The 26070-nt window shown below is 42.1% G+C and overlaps 1 protein-coding gene across 4 annotated transcripts in view; it reads right to left on the minus strand.

Annotated features, from left to right (window-relative positions):
- Positions 1–245: 245 nt before the first annotated feature.
- IBTK (inhibitor of Bruton tyrosine kinase) overlaps positions 246–26070 on the minus strand; it is a 106959-nt gene continuing 81134 nt past the window's right edge. For 2 of the 4 annotated variants that reach the window (XM_038394853.2, XM_043510560.1), the window contains 4 exons: positions 19552–19704; positions 3110–3163; positions 2860–2992; positions 246–1647 (listed from right to left, as the gene is read on the minus strand). In XM_038394853.2, coding sequence (XP_038250781.1) covers positions 1522–1647; positions 2860–2992; positions 3110–3163; positions 19552–19704 — 466 coding nt within the window. In that variant the 3' untranslated portion in view covers positions 246–1521. The other 2 variants (XM_043510558.1, XM_043510559.1) reach the window with 2 other exon arrangements.

Here is a 26070-nt window from a genome sequence, read left to right on the forward strand (position 1 = left end):
CCTTAAAACGGCAAGAGGAATTGAAGCACTAGAAAAATCTTCAAATATTCACCATTAGTGTTTAAATACATTGAGATCTTCCACAGCAATCCCCTCCCCCTTGTAGGGGTTTACTTGACATTTTATCTTATATTAAGCACACAGTTCATGCTCCACATAAAATGAAGATACTTTTAGAATACTCTAATTGCCACAAAAGTCAATTTTTATATAATGGCATACAAAAATTTAAGTACACAAATTTGTGTGAATCAAGATTTTAATGTTTATTGCATTTGTTTACATGTGGGTTTTTTTTAAATGTAGCTCACCTGAAGCCATTAGATGCAGCTACATTCTTTTCCAAGACTCAATTTATCACACAGTGATTGCTTTGTACATCCATCTGGGTATACCTTCTCTAAGCTTGATCCTCTCCAGTTTGCCCAGGATCTGTAAACGCTGAGATTACTGAAACTGCTAAGTTCACATTTAACTACCCAAACACAACCCAACAAGACAGCATATTGTACATAAGGCTATTAAACAATTTTTTATAAATCTGTTCAGAGAAACCAGGCACAAAGAACTTTTTGAACACACAATACTGAAAAGCCAGCCATGAAATCTTTGCAGGTTAGGCATTCTCAAAATCCACAGTTAAGCATTCGTCCTTGTAGCTCTAATATTTAACATACAGATTTTGCATTTCCTCAGCACTTTAAATATAGTGTACTTTAATACAGTGGTTCTAAAATTGTACCAATTTACCAGAATACACCATGGATGATCCAACTAGTGATACCACATCTCACTGAACTGTGTTTGTTTTAAGCCATAACAGAGCTTGGGCAGCTCAAAATGCCAATCTAACAACAGTGTAAAAACACACATAACTGAACTGGAAGCAGGTAGTAGCAGAGTACATTAAGTCCAGCACAGAGGCTCACCATGAAGAGTAACAGTCAAAAGTACTAGCCACAACAGCTGAGAGAACCAGTACTCATACACCCATATCAGATGTTAGGAAAAACTGCATTTTCAAATTGTATTTTTAGATTAAATTTAAGCGAAGATACATTTGGGATATTTCTAATCTGTCATGTCAATCCTGATTAAATGCTCACATTTAAAAGATGCATAATTTTGTATCATCAGTTTTACAATAATCACAAAATTAGCACCGACTTTTTTCCACCACTTGTGAATTTAACAAAAACCTCACTGTCCTAATATGGACTAAACCTTAATATAAGCAAATGTATTTTCAATCTACAATTTTATATAGAATGTAATTAACATAGGGGATGGTAAAAAGTTTGTTGTCAAAACATACATACATTATATGATGTGAATAAGGGACACTAACAAATTATAGTCTGCATTCTCTCTCTAGTATAATCAGATGCATGCAGATTATGTGCAGCATTTTAACACTGATAGTACATTTACAAGACTGCTCCTGCACTCCAATTCTACCTGTAATAAAAGTCAAAAACTCTGAAGTAGACATATCTTCATGAAATTCATGATGGATTAGCTTCAGTGCTTGTTCCACAAAGGTGTTGCAATAGGCCCCTGTGGAGCCCTTTCAACGACAACGAATTCATCAGGGTTGTCAAAAGCTTCGTAGTGGATTAGCAAATCCTGAATAGCACGTTCCTCAATCTGAAGGACGAAAGAAAGAGAGGAGGGGAGGGGAAGTCAGCATTTTATAATGAGAAGAAATCATCTCATGGGGATGGAAACTGTTCACTGTATAACAGTGTTACCTTTTAAAACAAATTACCATTGCCAATAAGGTTTAATGGCCCTGAATAATGATACTCCTGCACATCAGTAATCAATGAATATTCTTCATTTCATTCAAATATAGATATGTTTTGCATGCTAGGTCTTTAAAAAAAATCTGTTAGCCGGGCAGATCCTGGGGCCATACATCCTAACAGATTCTAAAACACTCATGGACTGGCTGGATGTCATCCTCTAGCAGACTGGGAGAAGGCAACACACTCCAAACCATGAGGGCAGGCAAAGAAACCTGGAGAATATAGAACGTAGCCCTCGCAGCTAAAGGCCCCAAATATTGTCAGGCTAGCCCAGGGTGGGCAAACTATGGCCTGCGGGCTGGATCTGGCCCACCAGCTCCCGTTGGGGAGCAGGGTCTGGAGCTTGCCCTGCTCCGGCGCTCCAGCTGGGGAGCAGGGTCAGGGGCCGCTCCACGCAGCTCCCAGAAGCAACGGTTATGTCCTCCCTCTGGCTCTTACGCGTAAGGGCAGCCAAGGAGCTCTGCTCCACACGCTGCTCCCACTCTAGGCACCGCCCCTGCAGCTCCCATCGGCCAGGAACTGCACCTGCGGACGGGCCAACGTGCACCAGAGCTACCTGGCTGCACCGCTGTGTAAGAGCTGGAGGTGGGACTAGCCGCTGCTTCTGGGAGCCGCTTGAGGTAAACCCCTGAGCCGCCACCCCCCCTCCCCCTCCCCCAGCCCTGATCTCCCTCCTGCCCTCCAAACCCCTCGGTACCAGTCTGGAGCTCCCTACTACACCCCAAACCCCTCATCCCCAGCCCCGTCCCCGACGGAGCCCCCCCTGCACTCTGAACTCCTCATTTCTGGCCCCACCCCGGAGCTCGCAACCCCAGCCAGAGCTCACACCCAACCCCAATTTTGTAAGCATTCATGGCCTGACATACAATTTCCTATACCTAGATGTGGCCCTCAGGCCAAAAAGTTTGTCCACCTCTGGGATAGCCCTGCCCTCCCAAAATGAACCTGAAGTTATGCTTTAACAGCTGGTAGACACTATGCAGCATATGAATAGCTCATTCTAAAATGTCATCTCTAAAAGAGATAGTGAAAAAAATACATCTTCCTTTACCTGGATCAAAGCCAAAGGTTTCTCTCTGCTCCTGATAAGAGCTGCTTCTTGCTGGAGCTCTTCCTCTACAATAGCTGCAAATGTGATAGGTGCTATCGCAGTAGAGCTAGTCAAGGATGTCACTAACCATGGACTGCAAGGTAATACATTACACAGTGAAGTATATCACTGACATTCTGAAACAAAAGCAGTATAAAGAACTAACAGAAAACATGCTCCAAAATCTTTATATGTCAGAAATCAAACTTACTTATGACTCTCCAGTTGTGGTAAATCAGAAACACGATCTTCTCTGATTGTGCATCTTGGAAGAAAAAAATATGAAAGTTGCTCATTCAATACTCTCTTGGAATATAACAGGATTGTTGGCAACCTTCAGACTTATTCTACTGTGCTAAGCATGCTACTTTTGGGAGAGGAAAAACTTGGAGAGGGGAATCTCACGCCACTAAAAAAAAAAAAAAAAAAAGTGAAATGAGCGTCCTTTGCAAATTGCAGTATGACAGCCCACAGTGAGCACAGTTACTAAAACATATTCCTATATTGTTCCTATTCAAATAACTACTTCAGTAAGAAGCATATGAGTGCCCCAGCAGAAAATTAATTCAGACAAAAGTTCTTTGCACATTCACTGTATTGTAATATAGTAGCAATTCCAATATTAAATCCAAGACTTCTAGGCAGAAGATTTTTGAGTGTGATGTAGTGGTAGAGTACAGTTAGCTTCTTGATTACTAGAACCATAATGGACTTACAGCACAGGCAACCTTAATTACGGCATTTCCTAATTTCCGAGTGCCTGACTTTGCAACCTAAATAATATGTTCATGTAATGTTTTGTATTTGAAGATTTGAGCCATGTAATTGCAATATAAGCACAGTATATAAGCCTATTCACAATAAATCTAGGAATGATATGATCTCCAATCCTAAAATCGTTGTTGTCACGGAGTCCCCGGGCAATGCTCTGGAACTGCTCCGAAACTGCTTCCTACGAAGCCAGTCAGGACTCTGGTGAAGTCTCCTCTCTGTGAGCAAACTGTCTTCAGAGCAAGAAGCTCACACGGCTTCCACCTTCCTGGGTCTGACCTTGGAGCATTCAGCATCCTCTGCCCCTCTGTGCGCTTTCCATGGCGAGTCCGCCCAGGCGGGGTCCTGGGGAAGCCAGGGGGTCCTGCACTCCAACTTCACAGTCAGACGCAACTCTGAGCCAGCCAGTAAAAAAGAGATTTATTAGATGACAGGAACATGGTCTAAAACAGAGCTTGTAGGTACAGAGAACAGGACTCCTCATCCAGATACATTTTGGGGGGCAGTGAGCCAGACAACCACGTCTGCACTTCACTCAACGTCCCCAGCCAGCCCCAAACTGACTCACTCGCCAGCTCTTCTTCCTCTGGGCTTTGTCCCTTTCCCGGGCCAGGAGGTCACCCGATTCGTTTGTTCTCCAACATCTTTAGTTATCACCTTGCAGGGGGGAAGGGCCCAGGCCATCAGTTGCCAGGAGACAGTGTCAGCCATTTACGTGCACTGGTCCTTTGCTCTTCAACAATTACACCCCCTTCTCCCACCACCTACAGACTTAAGAAATGCATAGGGAAACTGAGGCACTCCTACAGTATTCAGAGGAAACATTAAGAACAGTTCCAGTTCGTCACATCTGTCCCCCCTTCGAGACCGAACTGAGTGAGGTCACTTTAGCCGGTGACCTGAGGAAGTTCGAACCCACCAGCATTCCCATGGATGCCCCATCATCTCTCGCATTCCTTGGTGAGAGTTACACCAGACCCTTCCAGTTTTACACCCTTCCTTGAGTCGGGTGTGCTTGCTGGCAGCGTGTGATAAGGTTTATGCAGCCTGTGTCCTTTTTCCACCCCAAAACCCCTGGGGTTCAAAATGAGATCAGGTCTTCTCCCAGCACTCCAGTCTGGGGGGCTGCAATTTGGGCTCTCTTGGTTAAGAGCCCCCATCTTAACCTTGGCCAGCTTTGGTCTTGGGTAGCTGCTCCCCACCTTGTGGCCCATGTACAACACCTATGCCATCCCCAGCTTACACCTTCCAGCTTTTACCATCAGTCCTGCCTCCTTCAGGCAGCCCGGCACCCTCTTCACCTGGGACACATGTTCCTCCCAGGTCTGGCTAGAGACACAGATATAAGTGGATGCCAGGGCCAGGTACAATAGCCAGCGGCGATACTTTTGGGGCACCACCAGCTGCCTCCCGATACCCCATGGTTCTACTTCCCCTGGGGGAGCCCATTCCCGGTACAGGAATCCCTTTTCCCACAGGAATCTGTCCCTGCAGCCTTCCCCAAGGGGGTTTGCAGTGCTGTGGCCAGCAAGTTCCCTCAGCTTCTCCAAGGAGGGATCCTTCTGCATCTTGGCCAGGGATTCAGCTACTGGAGAAGGGAGTGGGACCTCTTCCCTCTCACTGGCTGTGCCTTGGGTCACAGCCCCACTAAGCCCTGTCCCTGGTAGCTCCCTCCCTGCTGTGGAATCACTTCCCAGAAGCACCTCTGGACCAGGCATGCCTGTGTGTTGCCCCACTCAGCTGGGGTCTCAGCTCCCCCCATTCTCAGTGCTGTCCTTGCTGTTCCAGTGGGGACAGGCAGCGAGCGCTCTGCTCTCCTTACAGCATCAGAGCCAGTGTGAGCCCCCTCTCTGGTGTGCAGGAGGACAGGGAACATCTCTTTGTCCCACCTAGCCCCAGGGGTCTGGTTATAGATAGGCAGGTATCCTAAGCCTAGCAGCTCCTCCCCCCTGCCAGCCAGGTCATCTGCATTTTCACTGACCATTTCCGTCTCAGCCGATTGGTTCCCTGGATTCAAATTCAAACCCTTGGTCATTACAGGAACAAGGCCTGGGTCCTGTCCCAAAGAGAGACAGTCACCCCCAACAGGGTCTCACATCTGATATCTTGGAGAACCCCAATGACCAGTCAGCCTGGCCCCTACTGGGTCTGCACAGGGATCTGGGCTATAGGCAGGGCAAATGGTTCCATCTCTAAAACCCTCACCCAGGTCATGCAGCCCCTCAGCATCTGAGGTTGCACCACCCGGGGCCTGACAACAGTTCTCCCTCTGTCCCAGGGTCTCGCCACCACAGGAATGTCTCCCCATTGACCACCACTTTCCACTCCCACTGGGGGTCCGAGGGGCCTGAACCCAGGAGACTCCACACAGATACATAGGTTGGGGTCAGGAATGGGGGCCTGTCCACCACCCCACCCATCTGGCTGATGGAGTCTATGGCCTTGGGACCCAGCAAGGGAGCTAGACACCGGGGATTTTCCGCAGAGTCCCTCTGGTTCAAATCGCCAGCCTGCTCAAAGGCAGTGTGATGGGCATCCACATCCCCCCGAAAATGGATCCGGCTGAGAGGTCCTGTTCTCTGTACCTACAAGCTCTGTTTTAGATCGTGTTCCTGTCATCTAATATACCTCTGTTTTACTGGCTGGCTGAGAGTCATGTCTGACTGCGAAGTTGGGGTGCAGGACCCTCTGGCTTCCCCAGGACCCCGCCTGGGCGGACTCGCTGTGGGAAGCGCATGGAGGGGCAGAAGATGCTGAATGCTCCAAAGTCAGACCCAGGAAGGTGGAAGCCGTGTGAGCTTCTTGCCCTGAAGACAGTCTGCTCACAGAGAGGAGACTTCACCAGAGTCCTGACTGGCTTCGTAGGGAGCAGTTCCAGAGCATCGCCGGGGACTCCATGACAGCAACCTAAATAATAAGTTCATGTAATGTTTTGTATTTAAAGATTTGAGCAATGTAATTGCAATATAAGCACAGTATGTAAGCCTATTCACAATAAATCTAGGAATGATACGATCTCCGATCCTAAAATCGTTGTCTTGAAAGAGGTGGCTGTAGCATTAAGTCAATAGCACTAGTGTATTATTTCTCTGTGGAGTATGGTATTGATTATTCAATGCCAGAGATGGTGAACCTTCAGCACACATGCCCAAGTACCTTCCCTCACAAATATATGATCTGGATTCTGATGAATATACATAAAAAGGTCATAAAAATAGGATTCATGGAATGAAACTAAACAGGAAAAATAAAACCACATGCTTAATATCAAGAAAAAAAATCTGACAGTAAGATGCGTTATCCTGTATAATCTATCAAGAGAACTCACCGTCTGGCACATTTAAGTCTACACCAGACAGAAACACACTAAAATGTGCTGACCAGAAGAATCCTGCACTAATAGGGGAATGGAAGAGACCTAAAATGAGTAATCTAAGCCCTCTCTAAATTATGAGCCTCTGACAACATGCAGTTTAAAAGCATGGGAGAAGTATTATAGCAAGATTTTTTAAAAAATAAAGTTCAACATTTATTTTTCAGTTATTCTACAGCACCTTACATGCTTTAATGTTTTGGTATAGTCAACTCTCAATTGATTTCATTTCTACATAACATACTGTAGTTAAATAGCCACAAATTGTCAGAGTAAATTCATAGAAAAATTCCTAATAGGAGAACTCCGTGACTGGTGATTTCTCAAGTTCTCTGTCTGGGTTTTCTTCCCTAGAACACAATTTCATGGACAACAAGCAGCACAACTCCTATTGCTGGGAGAAGGGGATTTTTCTTTTTTTGGGAGAAGTATAAATAAGTAGACATCTATCATCAAAGGCTACATCCAAATTAACTATGCCCTGCTTTTTAACATAAGATATGGTTTCAAAATTGCCCACTAGGATCTCATTCACTTCCCCCAAAGAACAGAAATATATTAAAAGATCAACAAATTGCCTAGTGATCCAAAAAGCTGAAGACAGATCTTTCCCATTCAGACACCAGAATTTATTGATCATGAAATCTCAACTGCAACATTCATGTGAACTTAGGTGAATCACTGAATATGGTGAAGCAGCAACAAAAATGCCTCCTTAAACCATAGTTAGGCTCATGAGCTGAAGGAGGGCACACGTTGTAGAATCAGTTAAAACCCTACAGTCTCATAATGGATGCCACATTAAAGCTTGTGTGACACCATTGGGGATAATTCTTTCAACTCAACATTCATAAAAATTGCTATTTCTGATTCAGTGGCTCAGTTGTAGCATTCCACATTCCTGTGTGTCAGACTTGTTTGCTCTCACTGTGGGTCGCTCTCACTTTGATCAGTCAGGAGCTGGAAGTAGGAATAGAAGTTACATGCTCCAGCAGCAGGATGGAAAAGAAGAGCCTTGTGTTGCTCAACAATGCCTTCATTCTACTAAGGTAGAACACTGATGGCCTCCACAGCAAATCCTGTCCAATCTTCCGAGCTGAAACAATGGTGTCTGCGATTCAGGTACTTGAGAACTGTAAAATCGTTAACGTTTTTGAGAACCACACAAGAGCATGTGGTAGCTTCCTTTAAGTAAATATTCCTGACTGACAATGCAGAAGTAGGCTTTTTTTCAGCATCATCTTTGCCACGCTAGGGAGATGTTCAAGTATTCCCAATTCTCAGATGCTCATTTTTAAAAACTATCTTTTATACAACCGTGTAAACAGAAACCCCCTAGACCCCTCAGAAAGACAAAACCTTCTGTCAAATATGTAGGAGGTTTACACTTTGGATGAAAGTCAGATGCACACTCCCTCCTACCCCTGACCAAAGTATTCACAGCACCACTATAAAGTAGTAAAAAAATAAAAAAATCAACTTGATCATAGCAAGTATGACTCAGTCTAGGTAAAGTTCTTTCCAGAGCAATTTTATCATAAATTAGCAGTTGTAATGTCACAGTACACTCTAGTGATCAATTAAGCAATAAGCAGAGGATAATTATACTGGTATTTAGTGCACAACAATCATCTATTCCAGTGCTATTGTGACCCTTACATGTAATAATGAGGTTGTCAGAGATTTTACATTTTAAGCATTTTGGATCTAGGTTGTCTTAAGGTAAGAAATCTGAAATTAAGTAAGTACATATAATAGATTAGAAGCAGTGGTTCTCAACCCACGGCCCATGGGACATTCTCAGGGCTATACAAGCAGAATTGGATACAGCCCACATAACACAGTGCAGCCCACAATGGTAAATAGGTTGAAAACCACCGGGTTAGAGGATAGTGAAAAAGGATTGTATGGAAGTGTCAAATCTACATGTTTTAGAAGGATTTTTGTGTGGGAAGATCTCTAGATAAGTTCCAGGCCAACTGTTGTCTAAAATGTCTTAGGATTTCTAAAAGGTGCTGATTTATAGTCATCAAGATGGTTTGTCTCAGTGCAACTGACCTTGAAAGCTCACTCTCCAAATCCATTCAATACCTCCTTTTTTTAAAAAGTCATCTCTGCTGAAACAGGTAACAAAAGTGCTAGTTGTGATTCTGGTGATGTCATTACCGGTCCACTAAGACTGGATAAGACTATGACCAACTCATTTAATAAGGACAACTCAAGAGGCATCGGACCTTAATGACTTTTGTTCAAAACTAACCTAGACAGGATATAGGACTAGGAACTGTGACTGAAAGGATGTCATATGTAAAAGACATGGGAGATAACTATCCCATTCTATTCAGCACTGGTGAGGCCTCACCTTCAGTACTGTGTCCAGTTCCAGATGCCTACTCTAAGAAAGATATGGATAAACTGGAGAGTCCAGAGAAGAGCAACAAAAATTAAAAAAGATTTCAAAAACCTGACTATGAGGAAAGGTCATTTTTGTTTGTTTGTTTTTTTTAAACTCTGCTTGCTTAGTCTTGAGAAAAGAAGACTGGGGCAGTGGAACCTAATAACAGTCTTCAAATATATAAATAGTTGTTATAAAGAGGACGGTGATCAATTGTCCTCCACATCCACTGGAAGTAGGACAAGAAGTAAAGTGGCCTAATCCGCAGCAAAGGAGATTTAAGTTATGGAAAAACTTTCCATAAGTGTAGTTAAGCACAGAACAAGTTACCAAGGGAGGTTGTTGAATCCCCATCATTGGAGGTTTTCAAGAACGGGTTAGACAAACACCTGTCAGGGACTGTCTACGTATACTTAGACCTGCCTCAGTGCAGGGGGAATGGAACAGATGACCTCTCCAGGTCCCTTCCAACCCTACATTTCTATGATTCTACATATACAGACATGAAAAGGGGCAGTGTTAAGCAAGCACCTGCTTTGTCCAGTGTGCATTTCATACCATTGAAAACAGGGTCATACAGGTTTTTTGGAGCACCTAACACTTTTAGCACACAAAAATAATAGTGCTCTGGTTAAAATATATTATTCACCAGACTTTTAAAGTTAAAAGGTAAACAGATTTGAATACATCTAATGACCAAACATTACTGGACTACATCCATATACGCCAAAGTCATGCAAATCCCTTTCCGAGTATATATTACAGATACACAAATACGCTTCTATGTCTTACTGAAAATTCTGACCCTCTGTGTAGTGCAAATACTACAAGGATATTGATTGATATAAGATACAGAAGTCTTAGTATACCAAGTGGTGCTTCAAAGCAGTTATCAATCGATTTGATTTTGACCCTGTATATACAATTCCAGATTCATTAAATAGAGTCTCTGTTTAGAAAGAACAGAATCAACTCAGATCACTTAAATTTCAGTTTACAAGATGTGCAGTTTTGCAGTCATTAAAAAACCCACTACTTAAATCTGTATTATTTCTAAGCTTTGCAATATCTCACCTTTGCAGCGTTTCACTGATTTCTTTTATTTTTGTTTTTAAAGCTAATCTCTTAAAATTTGATCATTTTCCTAACCACAAATTGGTTGCATTCACTTCTGAATGATGAAAGTTAAAATTTAGTTTAAAAAAAAACAAACCCTGTCAAAAAATGTCAAATAGATGTTGTTAGGGGGCTTATTCCTTCACCCTCCTACTTCCCTGGTCCTTCTCACATGAACAGAGAGCAACAATACCCGAAGTCCAAAGGTGCAAACAATTTGATGTTTATTGGGGTGAACTTCCAGCAAGCATGATTCCAGTTTCCTTCCTTAATGTCCCCCTTCCCAGCTCTGACACTACAGAGCCTTCCTTACCTGTGTCCCTGTTCCCATTCCTGCCCTTAGCAAAACATGATTCCAATTTCCCCACCCCCATACCCTTCCTGATTGACTGCAGACTATATAGTAAAGCTTGAGTTCTGCTTAGCTATACCTTAACCAATCATTTTACTGAAATTTAACTAATCAATCCTAACATATTGTAACATGATTATTTAACCAATTATATCCCACCACCTTAATTTTGCTGGGTGTAAACTAACTAATTATATAGCAGACAGAAACAATCACAGAACCAGACAGAGATTATACAGACAAACAATAGGGAAATGGGGACTACAGTGATAGAACAACAAAGAAATGAGGATTTCACATCCCAGCTATTGATAAGTGAGTTCTTGCCAGACAGGATGCTATCAAACTAAGTTACCTTTTACATCTTCTAGGCACTTCCCTTTCTCTGGAGGCGATGGGCATAATCAGGACAGGACTGCATTCCTAACAGCCCAATAGCACCGTTGTCAAGGTTCCTTCCCCACTCTGAACTCTAGGGTACAGATGTGGGGACCTGCATGAAAACCTCCTCAGCTTACTTTTACCATCTTAGGTTAAAACTTCCCCAAGGTACAAACTATTTTACCCTTTGCTCTTCGACTTCCACTGCCACCACCAAACGTTTAACTGGTTACTGGGAAAGAGTTGTTTGCAAACGTCTTTCCCTCCCAAAATTCTCACCAAAACCTTGCACCCCCCTGCCTGGGGAAGGCTTGATAAAAATCCTCACCAATTTGCATAGGTGACCACAGACCCAAACCCTTGGATCTTAAGAACAATGAAAAAAGCATTCAATTTCTTACAAGAAGAATTTTAATATAAGAAAAAGTAAAAAGAATCACCTCTGTAAAATCAGGATGGTAAATACCTTACAGGGTAATTAGATTCAAAACAGAGAATCCCTCTAGGCAAAACCTTAAGTTACAAAAAGACACACACGAAGACAGGAATATCCATTCTATTCAGCACAGCTTATTTTCTCAGCCATTTAAAGAAATCATAATCTAACACATATCTAGCTAGATTACTTACTAGTTCTAAGACTCAATTCCTGTTTATTTATCCTGGGATAAAGTGAGACAGGCTAAAAGTCGAGTAGAGTTGGACCTTGCAAAGGGAATTAAAACCAATAGTAAAAGGTTCTATAGCCATATAAATAAGAAGAAAACTAAGAAGGAAGAAGTGGGGCCGCTAAACACTGAGGATGGAGTGGAGGTTAAGGATAATCTAGGCATGGCCCAATATCTAAACAAATACTTTGCCTCAGTCTTTAATAAGGCTAAAGAGGATCTTAGGGATAATGGTAGCATGACAAATGGGAATGAGGATATGGAGGTAGATATTACCATATCTGAGGTAAAAGCAAAACTCAAACAGCTTAATGGGACTAAATCGGGGAGCCCAGATAATCTTCATCCAAGAATATTAAAGGAATTGGCACCTGAAATTGCAAGCCCATTAGCAAGAATTTTTAATGAATCTATAATCTCAGGAGTAGTACCGAATGATTGGAGAATTGCTAATATAGTTCCTATTTTTAAGAAAGGGAAAAAAAGTGATCCGGGTAACTACAGGCCAGTTAGTTTGACATCTGTAGTATGCAAGGTCCTGGAAAAAATTTTGAAGGAGAAATTAGTTAAGGACATTGAAATCAATGGTAAATGGGACAAAACAGTGTTGTGTGGATACCAAACTGTATCAGAGTTTAATAGAGAATCCATGCTGAATTACATTTCTCTTCTGATGCCCAAGTTGTTAACTGTTCCTGGTCTGAATGAAAGAGTCTCTGCTTCAAGAGGTCTGTTGTTTACAATATGGCATCATTGGCTATCTAGCCAGTCCAAAGTGCCTTCTGGGTCAGTGGAGGACAAGGAGGACACCACACTTTCCTTTTTCTTCTTTCCTGTATTCTTTATGTGAACAGTCTTGAAAGGTAGCAGGTTCTTCTCTAACCAGGACATTATTTCCATTGCCACAGAGAAACTTTGACCTCTAGTTACTCCCTGGTTGGAAGAGATATCAACACTCATGTCTCAATCACAGGCCAACCCCTAATGGGAGGGTAGGGGAGGCTTTTTCTCCCATTACTGTAATTGCCTACGGTTTCTTGTACCTTCTACTGAAGCAGCAGGTTCCGGTCATGTCATAGACAGGATACTGGACCTGAAAGGTCCAATGCTCTACGGCCACGTTTGTGGGTTTTGCTTCTTTTTTTTTAAATTAATTTATTTTAAATAAAATAAAAAAGACACAGACCCTGACAAAAGTGTCAATATTAACTAAAAGCTATATGATATGAGATTCTTGGAAATTTATCTTTCAAGTATGTTTGCTTCCATAGTGAGTATTCAAGGGTCTAGAGCAGTGATATTCAGACCTCATTGGTTCAGGAGCCAAATTAGTGATCAAAATTACCCAAAAGAGCCACAGTAGCGTGAATTCATTGTTTCATTTACTATAGTACTATATATTCATATTTAAACAGTATGACAGGTTAATTACTTAGTGCAAGTTAATAACTTAATTGGTTAATAACATAGTAAAAGCATCCTGATTGGTTAATTAAAGCACACAGTGTTTTAATATCATGTGCTGCAAAAAGCCACAGGAGACACATTAAAGAGAGCCTCAGTCTGAGTATCACTGGTCTAGAGTGAAAGTTGGGTATGACATGTGCCTTGCTGTGATTACCATGAGCCACTTAAGACTGGATACAGAGGATAGATCAAAAGGAAGAATCTTGTACAAGCACTGTGGTTCATACACAAAACCTTTTTTTGTCTTCATCATCATGAGGATTTTGTTGATTTGGAGGAAAATTTATCTAAGTTTCTTTGCACGCTTCTACTCCAGATTTTTCCCTCTGCCAGGGTAATGGCCCCTTCTTGGATACACTTTGCGTTGGTAGTAACTAATTGACTTCTATTCTGGCTTTTGATGCCTTTCTGCAATGTCAGTTACTAATTTCTCTAATGTGTCCTCCAATAGCTACTCACAAGTTTGCATGCGCAAGATATCAGTTTTGAATGAGCGATAGCTATTCCTGGGTATAATATGGCTTCCATGTAGCCACCAAGTTATCATCACAAATCACATCAAGGGCTCGACCAAAACAAAACCCAAGACATCTCAGTCCAATCAAAAACCATACCTCTAGACAATGAGGCACAGTGTTTGCCACAGTGCAGGCTTTCCTTACTAAATACATGAAAAACCTACGTCTGAAAAGGTATAGTGAAGCTTTGAAATTGCAGTGAAGTGTCTAAGGGGAGTTTTGGAAGGCAGTCCCGTTCTGAAGGTGTGACTTGTCTTTCCCTGGTGGAGCTACTGCTACACCAACGTTAGGCTCCCAAAATGTATGAAAAGTCTTTATTTTTACACAAAAATATAAGTTGAACATTTGGTTTAATCAGGTGTCCGCATTTGGATCTTATGATGGACTCACAGGAAGCATTAATGGGAAAATATACATAAGAATACTTGAAAGGAAAGATTTTATTAATATTAATCAGTTCCCTTGCAAGCTACTGATTTTTTTTCTTTTTTAAAGCGTGTGTGGTACTTCTCCCCCTGGCTGTCTAGGTAATACACTACTCATCCCAGCACAGGAACCACACAACAGAGGAGCGGTACTGGTACACAGACTCAACTGTGGAAGTAGCTTGCTAGATGTGCCTGGGAACCTGCAAACCTGCCTGCTGGCTCCCTCAGGCTGGCTAGCACCGAAGTAAGTACCACAGGAGCAGCCTAGTACCACTCTGGGATTTAATCAGTAAATCAGGATCACTGTGAAGGGATGGGAAGGGATTTCTTATTTACACCTCTATAATCCCATGAAGGTGCAGCTTCATGGGGATTGGATCATGTGCCTCTGTTCTGTCACAGACTGCCTGAAGTGCTCCTAAGGCCTTAATGTGGAGCCAGCCTGGTGAGTAGGGGAGAGCGCCTTTCCTGCCTTTCAGAGTTTGAGGCCATTTCCCTGGCAAAGCAGGGGTTTAGGGCTGATGATCAGAAGGCACAATTCCCACTCTGCTGCTTCCTGAAACCTGAATCCCTTTCCATGGCAGAGCGAGGATCTTTAAGTTTAAAGCCAGACTGATACAATTTCCATTAGACTATAGACCAAGGCAGAGTGCACTGGAAATACAGCCTTCTCCACAGGCCAAGACATGCTGCAGAGTGGGAGAGGGCGGTGAGCATGGTGCAGAGCACTGTGAGAAAGACTATGTAGCAAACACTACCACAGGGTGAGAGAGCAAACGAAGGGTTTAACCATGATTTTCATGCCAACTGCTAATTAACAATATTAATTACAGTGGAGTCACATCTGACACAGGGGTTAGGTTCTAAAGTCAGCACGTAAAGTGAAAATCGTGCATAGTCAATATTACCCTTAAATATCCCTTAAAGCACCCATAAAGTACAGTATACCGTACATGGTTTTGTGTATACAGTACAACCCTGTACAGTAACCTGTATAAATGTATAATGTATACAGTAATGTACACTATATAATAAAGAGTACATATGCAAAATATAATTTTACAGTACTGTATTTTTAATTACAGGGGGTAATTACAGGGGGGAGTCAGGGCTTGATGTCGATCCAGGACACAGAGGTGACGGAGAGCAAGTCATAGATGAAGTGGTTGGCTCCGTTTCAGCTCGAGAAGTTGATTGCGTAGGCTCATCTGCTGCTGGTTGCTTTTCCTTGAAAAACATGGTTATCGGCAACTGTCGTCGTTGTCTCTTGAGCTGCTCAAATATTTCTTGATACCATCGTTAGGATACAGATATTCAAGCCTGTCTGTAAAGGCCTATACTCTAAGAATTTAGGTGTATTCTTATCACTTAGCTAGTTATAGAGGTATAAAAGAAAGAATCAAAATCACTGTCTGCTGGTGTAAGGGCCTTCTTTTTTTGTAACAGTCTGAGGCCGTTCTTAGGTTAAGGCCTTTGGCTAAGCAGCAGAGGCAGCCATAAGCTTGGAAGCGACCGGTCACATCCTCACATTCCAACCTAGTCACGTTGAAATAAGGTGCTATTGGGCCATTAGGAATACAGTCCTGTCCTGATAATGCCTATTGCCTCCAGAGAAAGGGAAGTGCCTAGAAGATGTAAAAGGTAACTTAGTTTGATAGCATCCTGTTTGGCAAGAACTCACTTATCAATAGGTAGGATGTGAAATCCTCATTTCTTTGTTGTTCTATCACTGTAGTCCCCATTTCCCTATTGTTTGTCTGTATAACCTCTGTCTGGTTCTGTGATTGTTTCTGTCTGCTGTATAATTAATTTTGCTGGGTGTAAACTAACTAAGGTGGTGGGATATAACTGGTTAAATAATCATGTTACAATATGTTAGGATTGGTTAGTTAAATTTCAGTAAAATGATTGGTTAAGGTATAGCTAAGCAGAACTCAAGCTTTACTATATAGTCTGCAGTCAATCAGGAAGGGTGTGAGGGGGGAAATGAGAACAGGGAATGGGGGTGGGGAAATTGGAATCATGTTTTGCTAAGAGCAGGAATGGGAACAGGGACACAGGTAAGGAAGGCTCTGTGGTGTCAGAGCTGGGAAGGGGGACATTAAGGAAGGAAACTGGAATCATGCTTGCTGGAAGTTCACCCCAATAAACATCAAATTGTTTGCACCTTTGGACCTCAGGTATTGTTGCTCTCTGTTCATGTAAGAAGGACCAGGGAAGTAAGTGGAAATAAGGAGGAATAAGCCCCCTAACTATCTCAAATCGTCCATAATACAATGTGTGATTTTGAGGCTTTGTTCCATAGAGGGATCGTGTTCAGATATTAAATCATTCAAGTGTTTCGCTGCTTGGAACACTTCAGCAAATTTAAGATTCTAACTTGCTTGCTCTTCTTGTTCATTATCATCATCATCTTTGTCTTCTATAGACGATCTTATCAGTTCCTCTAACTCATCGTTAGTCAATGTTTCTCTATGACTCAATTAATTCTTCAATTTCTTCCTCAAGGATGTCGATGAAGCCATCACCACCCACTTGCCTGGCCACATGAACAATGCATTTAAGTTCTTTGTCAAATGTCAGGAAACCCTTAAAATCATTCACACACACTTTCCATTAGGTTTCAGAGTAGCAGCCATGTTAGTCTGTATTCGCAAAAAGAAAAGGAGTACTTGTGGCACCTTGGAGACTAACAAATTTATTTGAGCATAAGCTTTTATGAGCTACAGCTCGCTTCATCGGATACATCCGATGTATGTACGGATGTATCCGATGAAGCGAGCTGTAGCTCATGAAAGCTTATGCTCAAATAAATTTGTTAGTCTCCAAGGTGCCACAAGTACTCCTTTTCTTTCCATTAGGATTCGCCAACATGCGTTGACTGTTTCAGGCTTGATTGCATCCATTTCCCCTTTAATATAAAAGTCATACAATCACCAATGTTGAAGGAATTCCAACACTCCATCACAATAAGATTGGGATCAGCATCCATAGCGCTACATATCCGTGAGAATATAAGATTCGTGTACATGGCCTTGAAACAGCAAATCACGCCTTGGTCGAGAGGTTGGAGGATGGAGGTGGTATTGTGGGGGAGAAAGACGACTTCAACATCATTATGCGCAAACCAGAGTGCCTCAGGGTGGCCAGGAGCAGAGTCTATGATCAGCAACACTTTAAAGTCAAGTCCTTTCTCTTCGAGGTACTGCTTGACCTCCGGAATGAAACACTTGTGGAACCAATCCAGAAATAATGCTGTCGTCACCCAAGTCTTTTTATTTGATTGCCAGAACACAGGCAGGATATTTTTGTTCTTGCCTTTTAGGGCACAGAGATTTGTGGCCCTGTAGAGCAAGCCCGGCTTTATTAAATGCCTAGCTGCACTGCCACAAAACACAGTCACATTGTCTTTAGCTGCTTTAAAGCCAGGGGCTTGTCTTTCTGATTTCGAAATGTAATTGTGGTTGGACCTTTTTCTCCAGAAGAGCCCAGTCTTGTCAGCATTAAAAACTTGTTCCAGAAGATAGCTCTTTTCTTCTATGATTTTCTTTAATTGTTCTGAGTAGGCTTTTGGTGCCCCTTCATTGCCAGATTGCAGCTTCACAAGTAGTTTGGACATTTTTGAGGTTGAAACGGTTCCTAAAACTGTTAAGCCAACCTTGGCTGGTTTTGAATTCCTTCTCATCGGGAGGCTGTTCCTCTTCAGTGGGAGGTTTGAACAGCGCGTAGAGGCTAAGAGCCTTTTCTCGCAACGTGCTGCCATCGATAGGCACATGTTTACTGTTCATGTCTTCCAGCCATAAGTTTAATGCCTTTTCAGTCTTCACTAAAGTCTTATCATGCACCTGGCTCGTCACCTTAGCAGTTATCGGAGCACTTGATGCCATAGCTTGATGAATTTCTCTCTCTCGAATCTTGATGGCACATATGCTAGATTCGTTGCCATATTTACATGCCACTTTGGAGACCAACGTACCATCTCTCAATAAGTCCAACACAGCCAGTTTTTCCTCCAGCGTTCAAACAGATCGCTGTTTCTTTGGTTGAGCACCAGATGAAGTAGTTGGCTTGCGTTTAAGGGCCACGTTGTATGAAAAATACGTATCTTTAAACACTAGAATCACACTCAGCGCGGCAAGATGCTCACACTATGAGAGGCATGCGGGAACTGAGACTGACTGAGGGAACAGCAGATTCACGTCTCCCATCTCATGCTCATTGAGTGGAATGGTGGGCGGAATTGCCTGCACTATCTACAGGTATTTTTGTTGTTGTTGAGCGCATACAGTTGAATTCAGGTAAATTAAATGCGTGTATGATGAACTCACCTGTACTACCGTGAAAAGGACACATTTCCTTTTGCCTTTTAGGGACTCTCAGGCATTTGCAGGACTTCTCCCCGAGTATCATGAGAATTCCTTGACTCCCAGTGGGAAGAAGGGAAACTGTGTTGGAGCCCTTCTCTCCCCTGTGAGCTGAGGGCCCTTTAGTTTCTGGGGACAGGGGGAAGAGGACAGCTTTCAATCCTTTCAGGGGTTTTTCTCCCTCCAGCCCAGACCTGTTGTGGGATTTACCCCTTGAGCTGGCTTGACTCTCTCACTGAAAGTTCATTAGCGCTGGATTGGTCTTTTCTGCATTAGAGTCGTCGTTTCCTGGGGCAGAATGGGGACCTAACATGCTGGTCTGACTCTGAGCCCCACACCCTGGCAGTGCGAGGGTCAGATGACAGATAACATGCGAGGCATAATTCACACTCTGCAGAGCTTTTAAGTGCTGCTTCACAAAGGCTTCATAAGCTGGGTGTCTGCAGCACAGTTCATGTAAGGCCTGAGTGGGTGCACAGGAGTATGGCAGGAAGGAGCCGCAGTGGCAGATCCATGTGGTTGAAGCTACCATGCTGCTATTTACCAGGGGATGGGAGGAGGAGGAGGAGGATTATAAAGTTGCAGCTGCATGAAAATGAATAAAAACAAAGGTTTTAAAAAGAAAATGGTCAGGAGAAACTGAACTGCCAATTTGTTCCACAGCAGGAGGCAGAAAATCTGGTGGCCTGAGCTGAAGAGTGGAGCCTAGTCCTGAAGCCTTCAGAATCACCATTGGACTGCCTCCGAATTCCACAGGTGAGGGCATTAGCCCATGAGTAATCACTGGGGAGAGAAGTTTTGCAACAGAAATATCACTTACCTTACGGCCTTTTGAGCTTGTGGATCCTCAATTTCTTTAAAAGAAACTTTTTTGACAATGATGACCGGAGAATGACCTGCACTGACAGATTTTTCTTCTTCCAGTACAAGATCACGGAATGACTTTGGCAAAGCTGAATGTAATGAAGAAGCCCTATAAAAACAACAAAAAGCTCAACATTTTAGACTTACATTTCTCAAGACTATGTTTGTGAGTTGTATTAAATATGGGCTAGAGATCTACATGTTTTTATGTCAGCAAATACAATTTTGCTCATCAACATATCTGTCAGGAATTTTGCTGTGAATATGGCTCAAGAAATTCACTTGGGGGTATACCTACACATGAATATTTAGTAATTTTTAATTGCTAAAATCTAGGGTTAAATACAACTAAACATTTGTGTTCCATCTATAATAGAAATAATTAATGTGTTCACTAACATGATTGTTAACCATTGTTAAAACAAGACTAAAACGTCAAGTGTAGCTATATGCTTGTAGTGTCAATTTTACTAGATCACAGACGGCAGACTCCTTTGAAGATAGAAGGCTTTATTTTGTAAAATCCCAATATCAAATATGGGCAAACCCTGGTCCACAAGTTTCAGTAGAATCCTTACTCTATTACATTACATTATATATGCTATGCTGGGTACTCCCCTAAAATAAATATTTTGTTGAGGAAAAAGTATAGATGTGTAGTATGGGAAAGTAACTGAGATGAGGAAAATAAATTCCTACCATGAATACCCAGGTCCATGCATTTTCCCCCTGCTCTCCCCAATGTGTCCATTGCCTCTTTATTACTGATCTCCAGAACTAATGCAGGATAAAGAATCAACCTTCTAGATAAGTTTAGGCAGAAGTAGTCTATTTTTTGTTGAAGTCCAAATTTCTTGGACTAAGATATAGTCAAGGTCCAGACTCCAGAGAAAAATAAACAATATTAATAAGAAGTAGTAAATAAAAAGATTTCAGGGTGTGTTCAAAAGTGTCTGGCGGTCCAGATTTGGCCCATGGTCCACTTACTGACTATCCTTGAGTTGGGGAAGGGAGGAGAATGACTAACATTCTACTCAAAAGCTATTTCTATTTACAGGAGAAAAGAGAGTTAATTACAACTTTACTGTATGATTCCCTCCTGTCAGGATCTCAGGCATCAATCTTGCATGCACTTAAACACATGCTTAACTCTACTATCATAAGTAGTTCCATTCATTTTAAATGGGACTATTCATGGTAGTCATGTTAAGCATGTGAATTTAATTTAAAAAAAAGTCAGTTTTTATTTTTTTACTTTTTAAAGATTTCTTTAATGCAGAATACTAATCTACACCAAGCCAATGTTGGGTGAAATATAAACCTATATCATGACCAAAGCAAGAAAAATTAAACATCTAGAAAACCAAATAGCAAGCACTGTTTAGGGAAATCTCAAACACATCAGGAACTGAACAGTTTAATACTACTTCATCAACCTGATGTACGCTTAACCTCAGGATTCAGCCAAAATTCAGCCAAATTCAGTTTTTCTCTAAAAGTGATTTAAGCTATTACTCACATATTCTTTAATGCACTCTTCTTCCTTTGCGTGATTCAAGCAGTGCAAAGGGAGTAAAGCAAATCACCAGCCTGGAATTCCCCTGATATAGCATGTGAAGAGTCAGCATGCACCTACTCCACTCCCACTGCAGTCTTGGCATATGAGAGTTAGGGAGATATGACCGGAACATGCTGATTATCCCCAGACAGTCCCTTGTGGTCCATTATTAGCTGGCAGAGGTTACAGGAGCCTCTTCTGGGACCAGTGCAAAACCTGCTAGAGAATTAGAAAACCTAACTAACTAGCTCCATATCACCTCCTTGCCACAGCTACATCCAATGGCAACTGGGCACAACAGCGAACCGGCATTACTTTTTTTTGTCATTTTCGGTAAAACAAAGTGAAGCTTATGAAAGAGTTACAGTCTAGCCAACAAAAAACTAATGGCTTAAATGCAATATCTTCACTAAACTGATCTTGCTTTGTGCACTGCCCTTTCCATCTAATTTGTAAACACACTAATTTAATTTGACCAGACTGTCTTTAAGAGAAAAGATGTTTTAATTGCATTGAAGAAATTTAAAAAATCTTATTCCTGGAATTTTGACTGTACACAAACAAGTGTGAAGTTTCTTTATAGAATAGATAATTGACATTCTGGTGTGCTATTGAAGGCACTTCTGACAGATGGAGCACCAGTATGAACTTCAAAACTATATTATGATGCACAAAACATTTTTGCAGCTAAAATATCGAGTTTTAATTGTTGTAAGCCTCCATTCCAGATAGACTCTAGGTATCTGAACCATATACACATATGTATCTGAATATTTTATATATAACACATCCAAATAATATATACGCTATACACACACACACACACACACACACACACACACACGTACGTACGTACGTACGTAACATATGTATCTGAACCATACATTATATATAAAATCCAAATAAGGCTAATATTTTGTTTAATTTCTTGTGGGACATGGGAGTCTTTCAAAATAAAAGTGCTCCTGACAAAAGTTTATTATTCCCTACCAGTCTTCAAAGCACTTGATTTTAGCTTCAATCCCCCAACCTGTGAAGCGAAGTTTCTTTTGGCATAAAAGAAAAGAATGGTAAAAATTATACAGTGTCTTTTAATCAACCAAAGAAATTGCCAGAAGGTCCCACACCCTTCTGGCAAATGTTCTTGCCAGTAAAGCTGCTGAATTTCCAAGACAAGTATCTCCTTTCATTGGAACACAAAAGCTCTATAAGCTCTCAATATACTGCATGAATGGAAAGCAGAGTTTGTCACCAGATGTACTCTACATTTTGGATCAAAAAATCCATATTCCACATGGGTAAGTGATGCACCCAAGCTTACTGTTCTATACTTTTACAGAAAAAAAGGTGACGTGGATGATAACTGTTAATACAACTTTAAAAAGAAAAAAAGAACTAGCACAAGCAACCAACAGTAATATACGGTTTGCCTGTTGAAGTTTAAACTTTATTTAACAAAGTTAATTTCTCTTTCCAGCAGCTAGGATATTTGAAACGTTTATAGATTTCTCACTGATTCTCTACTTTAACTCTTGGTTTATCAACATTTTCCATCTAAGTAGGCACAGACAGAGGAATATTGTAGATGAACATTTATAGGCATATGTGGCCACATGAAAATTAAACTAGAAAATTATCCTTCAGTGGAAGATGCATTGGCCTTTTCACTTAAGATACCTGGGCCTGCATCACACACTATATAAAATATTTCAAAAGACTGATTTATTAAAAATGTGCCCAACAATCTCTGGGTACTTATACATTTAATATAAAAGACACCAATTAACCAAAAGAATTGACTAAAAGTCAGCTCCCGCTAGCCAATAAATTAAACTTCAGCCACTAAAACCAATTTCTGGGAAAAACTGGATGAACAGATGCCTTCAAGCACCCTACAAAGCTTAATTCATCCTTTGTTGGACCACTGAGGAAAGTAAGTTTTGGAAAAAAAACAAACAAAAACCCTCCCAGCTTGACATAACGTACATGATGTACCATCTTAAAGCTCACTAACGCAGGTACTGTATTCACTGCAACATGCTTAAATAGTCATTTTAACCATTCTTGTATCTAATTTGGTAACCCCATGTATCCATCAAACCATTATACAAAGTTCAATAAACCCCAAATCCTGCAGTTTGGAAACACTGCCTCTTCCATTATGGAAGCATCAGTCACAACTCCAGGGTTCAGACTGAGTTCTGCTTTGCACCTGAAGCAAGAACTCAAACTTTGTTATGTACGAAAGATAAACTGCATCTGCCCCAAAATTACAGCACTTACTCTGAATCCAGAATTATTTGATAAAATGCAAATAAACGGTAATTTTTTGTGATAAGACAGATTTTCAAATTAATTTTAAGAAATATAACATGTCAAGTATTTTCTTTGTCCAGAATGATTATTAATAATGTAACACCACAAATTCTTCAGGACTTTCCACACAGTTGACACTAGTTAAAATACTGTGCATAGGTTATACAGTAACTCCTCGCTTACCGTTATGTTATGTTCCTGAAAAATGCAACTTTAAGCGAAACGATGTTAAGCAAATCCAATTTCCCCATAAGAATTAATGTAAATGGGGGGGTTAGGTTCCAGGGAACTTTTTTTCACCAGACAAAAGATTATATACAAGTTTTAAACAAATAATACAATACTGGTAAACAGTAATGATGATTGTGAAGCCTGGTTGAGGTGGTCAGAGGGTGGGATATTTCCCAAGGAATGCCTTACGGCTAAGTGATGAACTACTAATTGACTGAGCCCTCAAGGGTTATCTCATTGTTGTTAATGTAGCCTCACACTCTACAAGGCAGCATGAATGGAGGGAGGCAGACAGAGACACACACCATGTGTGTGAGAGAGAGAGATCCGCATTGCTCCTTTAAGTACGCTGACCCCACTCTAAGTAGATCAGCAAGCTGAGATAGCTGCTGCCAGGAAGCTCCCTCTGTCCTGAGCCCTGTCGTGTGTCCCCCTGCTCTATGGAAGATAGGGTAAGTGGGTGCAAGAGCAGAAGAGAGGGAGACACTCTAACATTAGCCCCCCTCTTGCCCTCTCCCCCCGCCCTGCACAGCAAGCAGAAAGCTCGGGGAGCAGCTCCAAGGCAGAGGGCAGGAGCAGCACATGGCAGTGGCGGGAGGGACAGCTGAACTGCAGCAATCGATAGCCTGCTGGGCAGCTGCCACACAGGGAACTTAGGTGAGTGGGGAACTGATGGGGGGCTGCCAGTCCACCCTGGTTCCAAGCCCCCATCAGCTAGCTGCAACGGGCTGCTCTTCCTGCAAGCAGTGGACAAAGCAGGCGGCTGCCAAATGACCATGTTATAAGGGAGTATTACGCAACTTTAAACGAGCATGTTCCCTAATTGATCAGCAACTTAATAAGGAAACAATGTTAACCAGGACGACTTTAAGTGAGGAATTACTGTACTATAATTACAACCTTTTTTCAAATAACTAATGACTATGATATTAAATTGCTATACTGCTATAGTGCTCCTTGGAAAAGAGATGACTAAGGGGGTATATGATAGAGGTCTATAAAATCATAACTGGTGTAGATAATATAAGTAAAGAAGTGTTATTTACTCCTTCTCATAACACAAGAACTAGGGGGTCACCAAATGAAATGAATAGGCAACAGTCAACCGGAGGAGCTCCTTGCCAGAGGATGTTGTAAAGCCGAAGACTATAACAGGGTTCAAAAACAAAAACTAGATAAGTTCATGGATGGATCATTTCTTAGAATCATAGAATCACAGAACATTAGGGTTGGAAGAAACCTCAGGAGGTCATCTAGTCCAATCCCCTGCTCAAAGCAGGACCAACACCAACTAAATCATCCCAGCCACGGCTTTGTCAAGCCAGACCTTAAAAACCTGTAAGGATGGAGATTCCACCACCTCTCTAGGTAAAACTCATTGCACGTGATGATTACCTGTTCTGTTCATTACCTGTTCTGTTCAAATACTGGCCCAAAGCCAGAGGGTCGCACTCGTAGGTAGGCAGACCCGAGCAGCTGAAAAGGAGGCCACCCAGGAGGGAGAAGCACCCGAGTCTGACCCTCACCCTAACGCCTCTGAACCAGTAGAGGCAACAGAGACTAGCCCCCTAGATCTCGGGCAGATTAGCCCCAGGAGAGGAAATTTTGGACGGGACCAGGCTGAAGACCCAAGGTTCGACAACATTAGGAAGAAGGTGACCGAAATAGATGGGGTCCCCGTGGAAGGGAAAACCCAGGGACTAGGACCCTACTTCATAATGAAGAAGACTCTCTTATACCAGGTTGCACCAGTACAGGGGCAGAAGGTACAGCAGATCCTAGTACCTCAAAAACATCAGAATGCTGTATTAAGTCTGGCCCATAGTCATCTTTTTGGGGGGCACCTGGGGGTAGAGAAGACCCTGGCACGGGTCCTGCGACGATTCTTCTGGCCCAGAGTATATGAAGTGCGGAGGTACTGTGCGGCCTGCCCGGAGTGTCAGCTGCACAGTCCCCATCCCCACTTGAGGGCACCTTTAGTACCCCTTCCCATCATAGAGGTCCCCTTCGAGCGAATAGCCATGGACCTAGTGAGACCCCTGGAGAAGACAGCCCAGGGCCACCAATATATAGTTGTCGTTCTGGATTATGCTACTCGCTACCCAGAAGCCGTCCCCCTGTGGAACATGGCCTCTTAAAACGATAGCTGAAGAGTTGGTGGGGATCTTTGCCCGAGTGGGGCTATCAAAGAAGATATTAATAGACCAAGGTACCCCATTTATGTCGACGCTAATGAAGGATCTTTGTACGCTGCTTCATATACATACCCTGAGAACTTCAGGCTATCATCCGCAGACCGATGGGCTGGTAGAAAGGTTTAACCGAACTCTCAAGGCAATGATAGTGGTAAGTCTAGACGGGAAGGATTGG

The sequence above is a fragment of the Dermochelys coriacea genome, chromosome 3 (assembly GCF_009764565.3).
Source record: "Dermochelys coriacea isolate rDerCor1 chromosome 3, rDerCor1.pri.v4, whole genome shotgun sequence".
Taxonomy (NCBI): Eukaryota; Metazoa; Chordata; order Testudines; family Dermochelyidae; genus Dermochelys; species Dermochelys coriacea.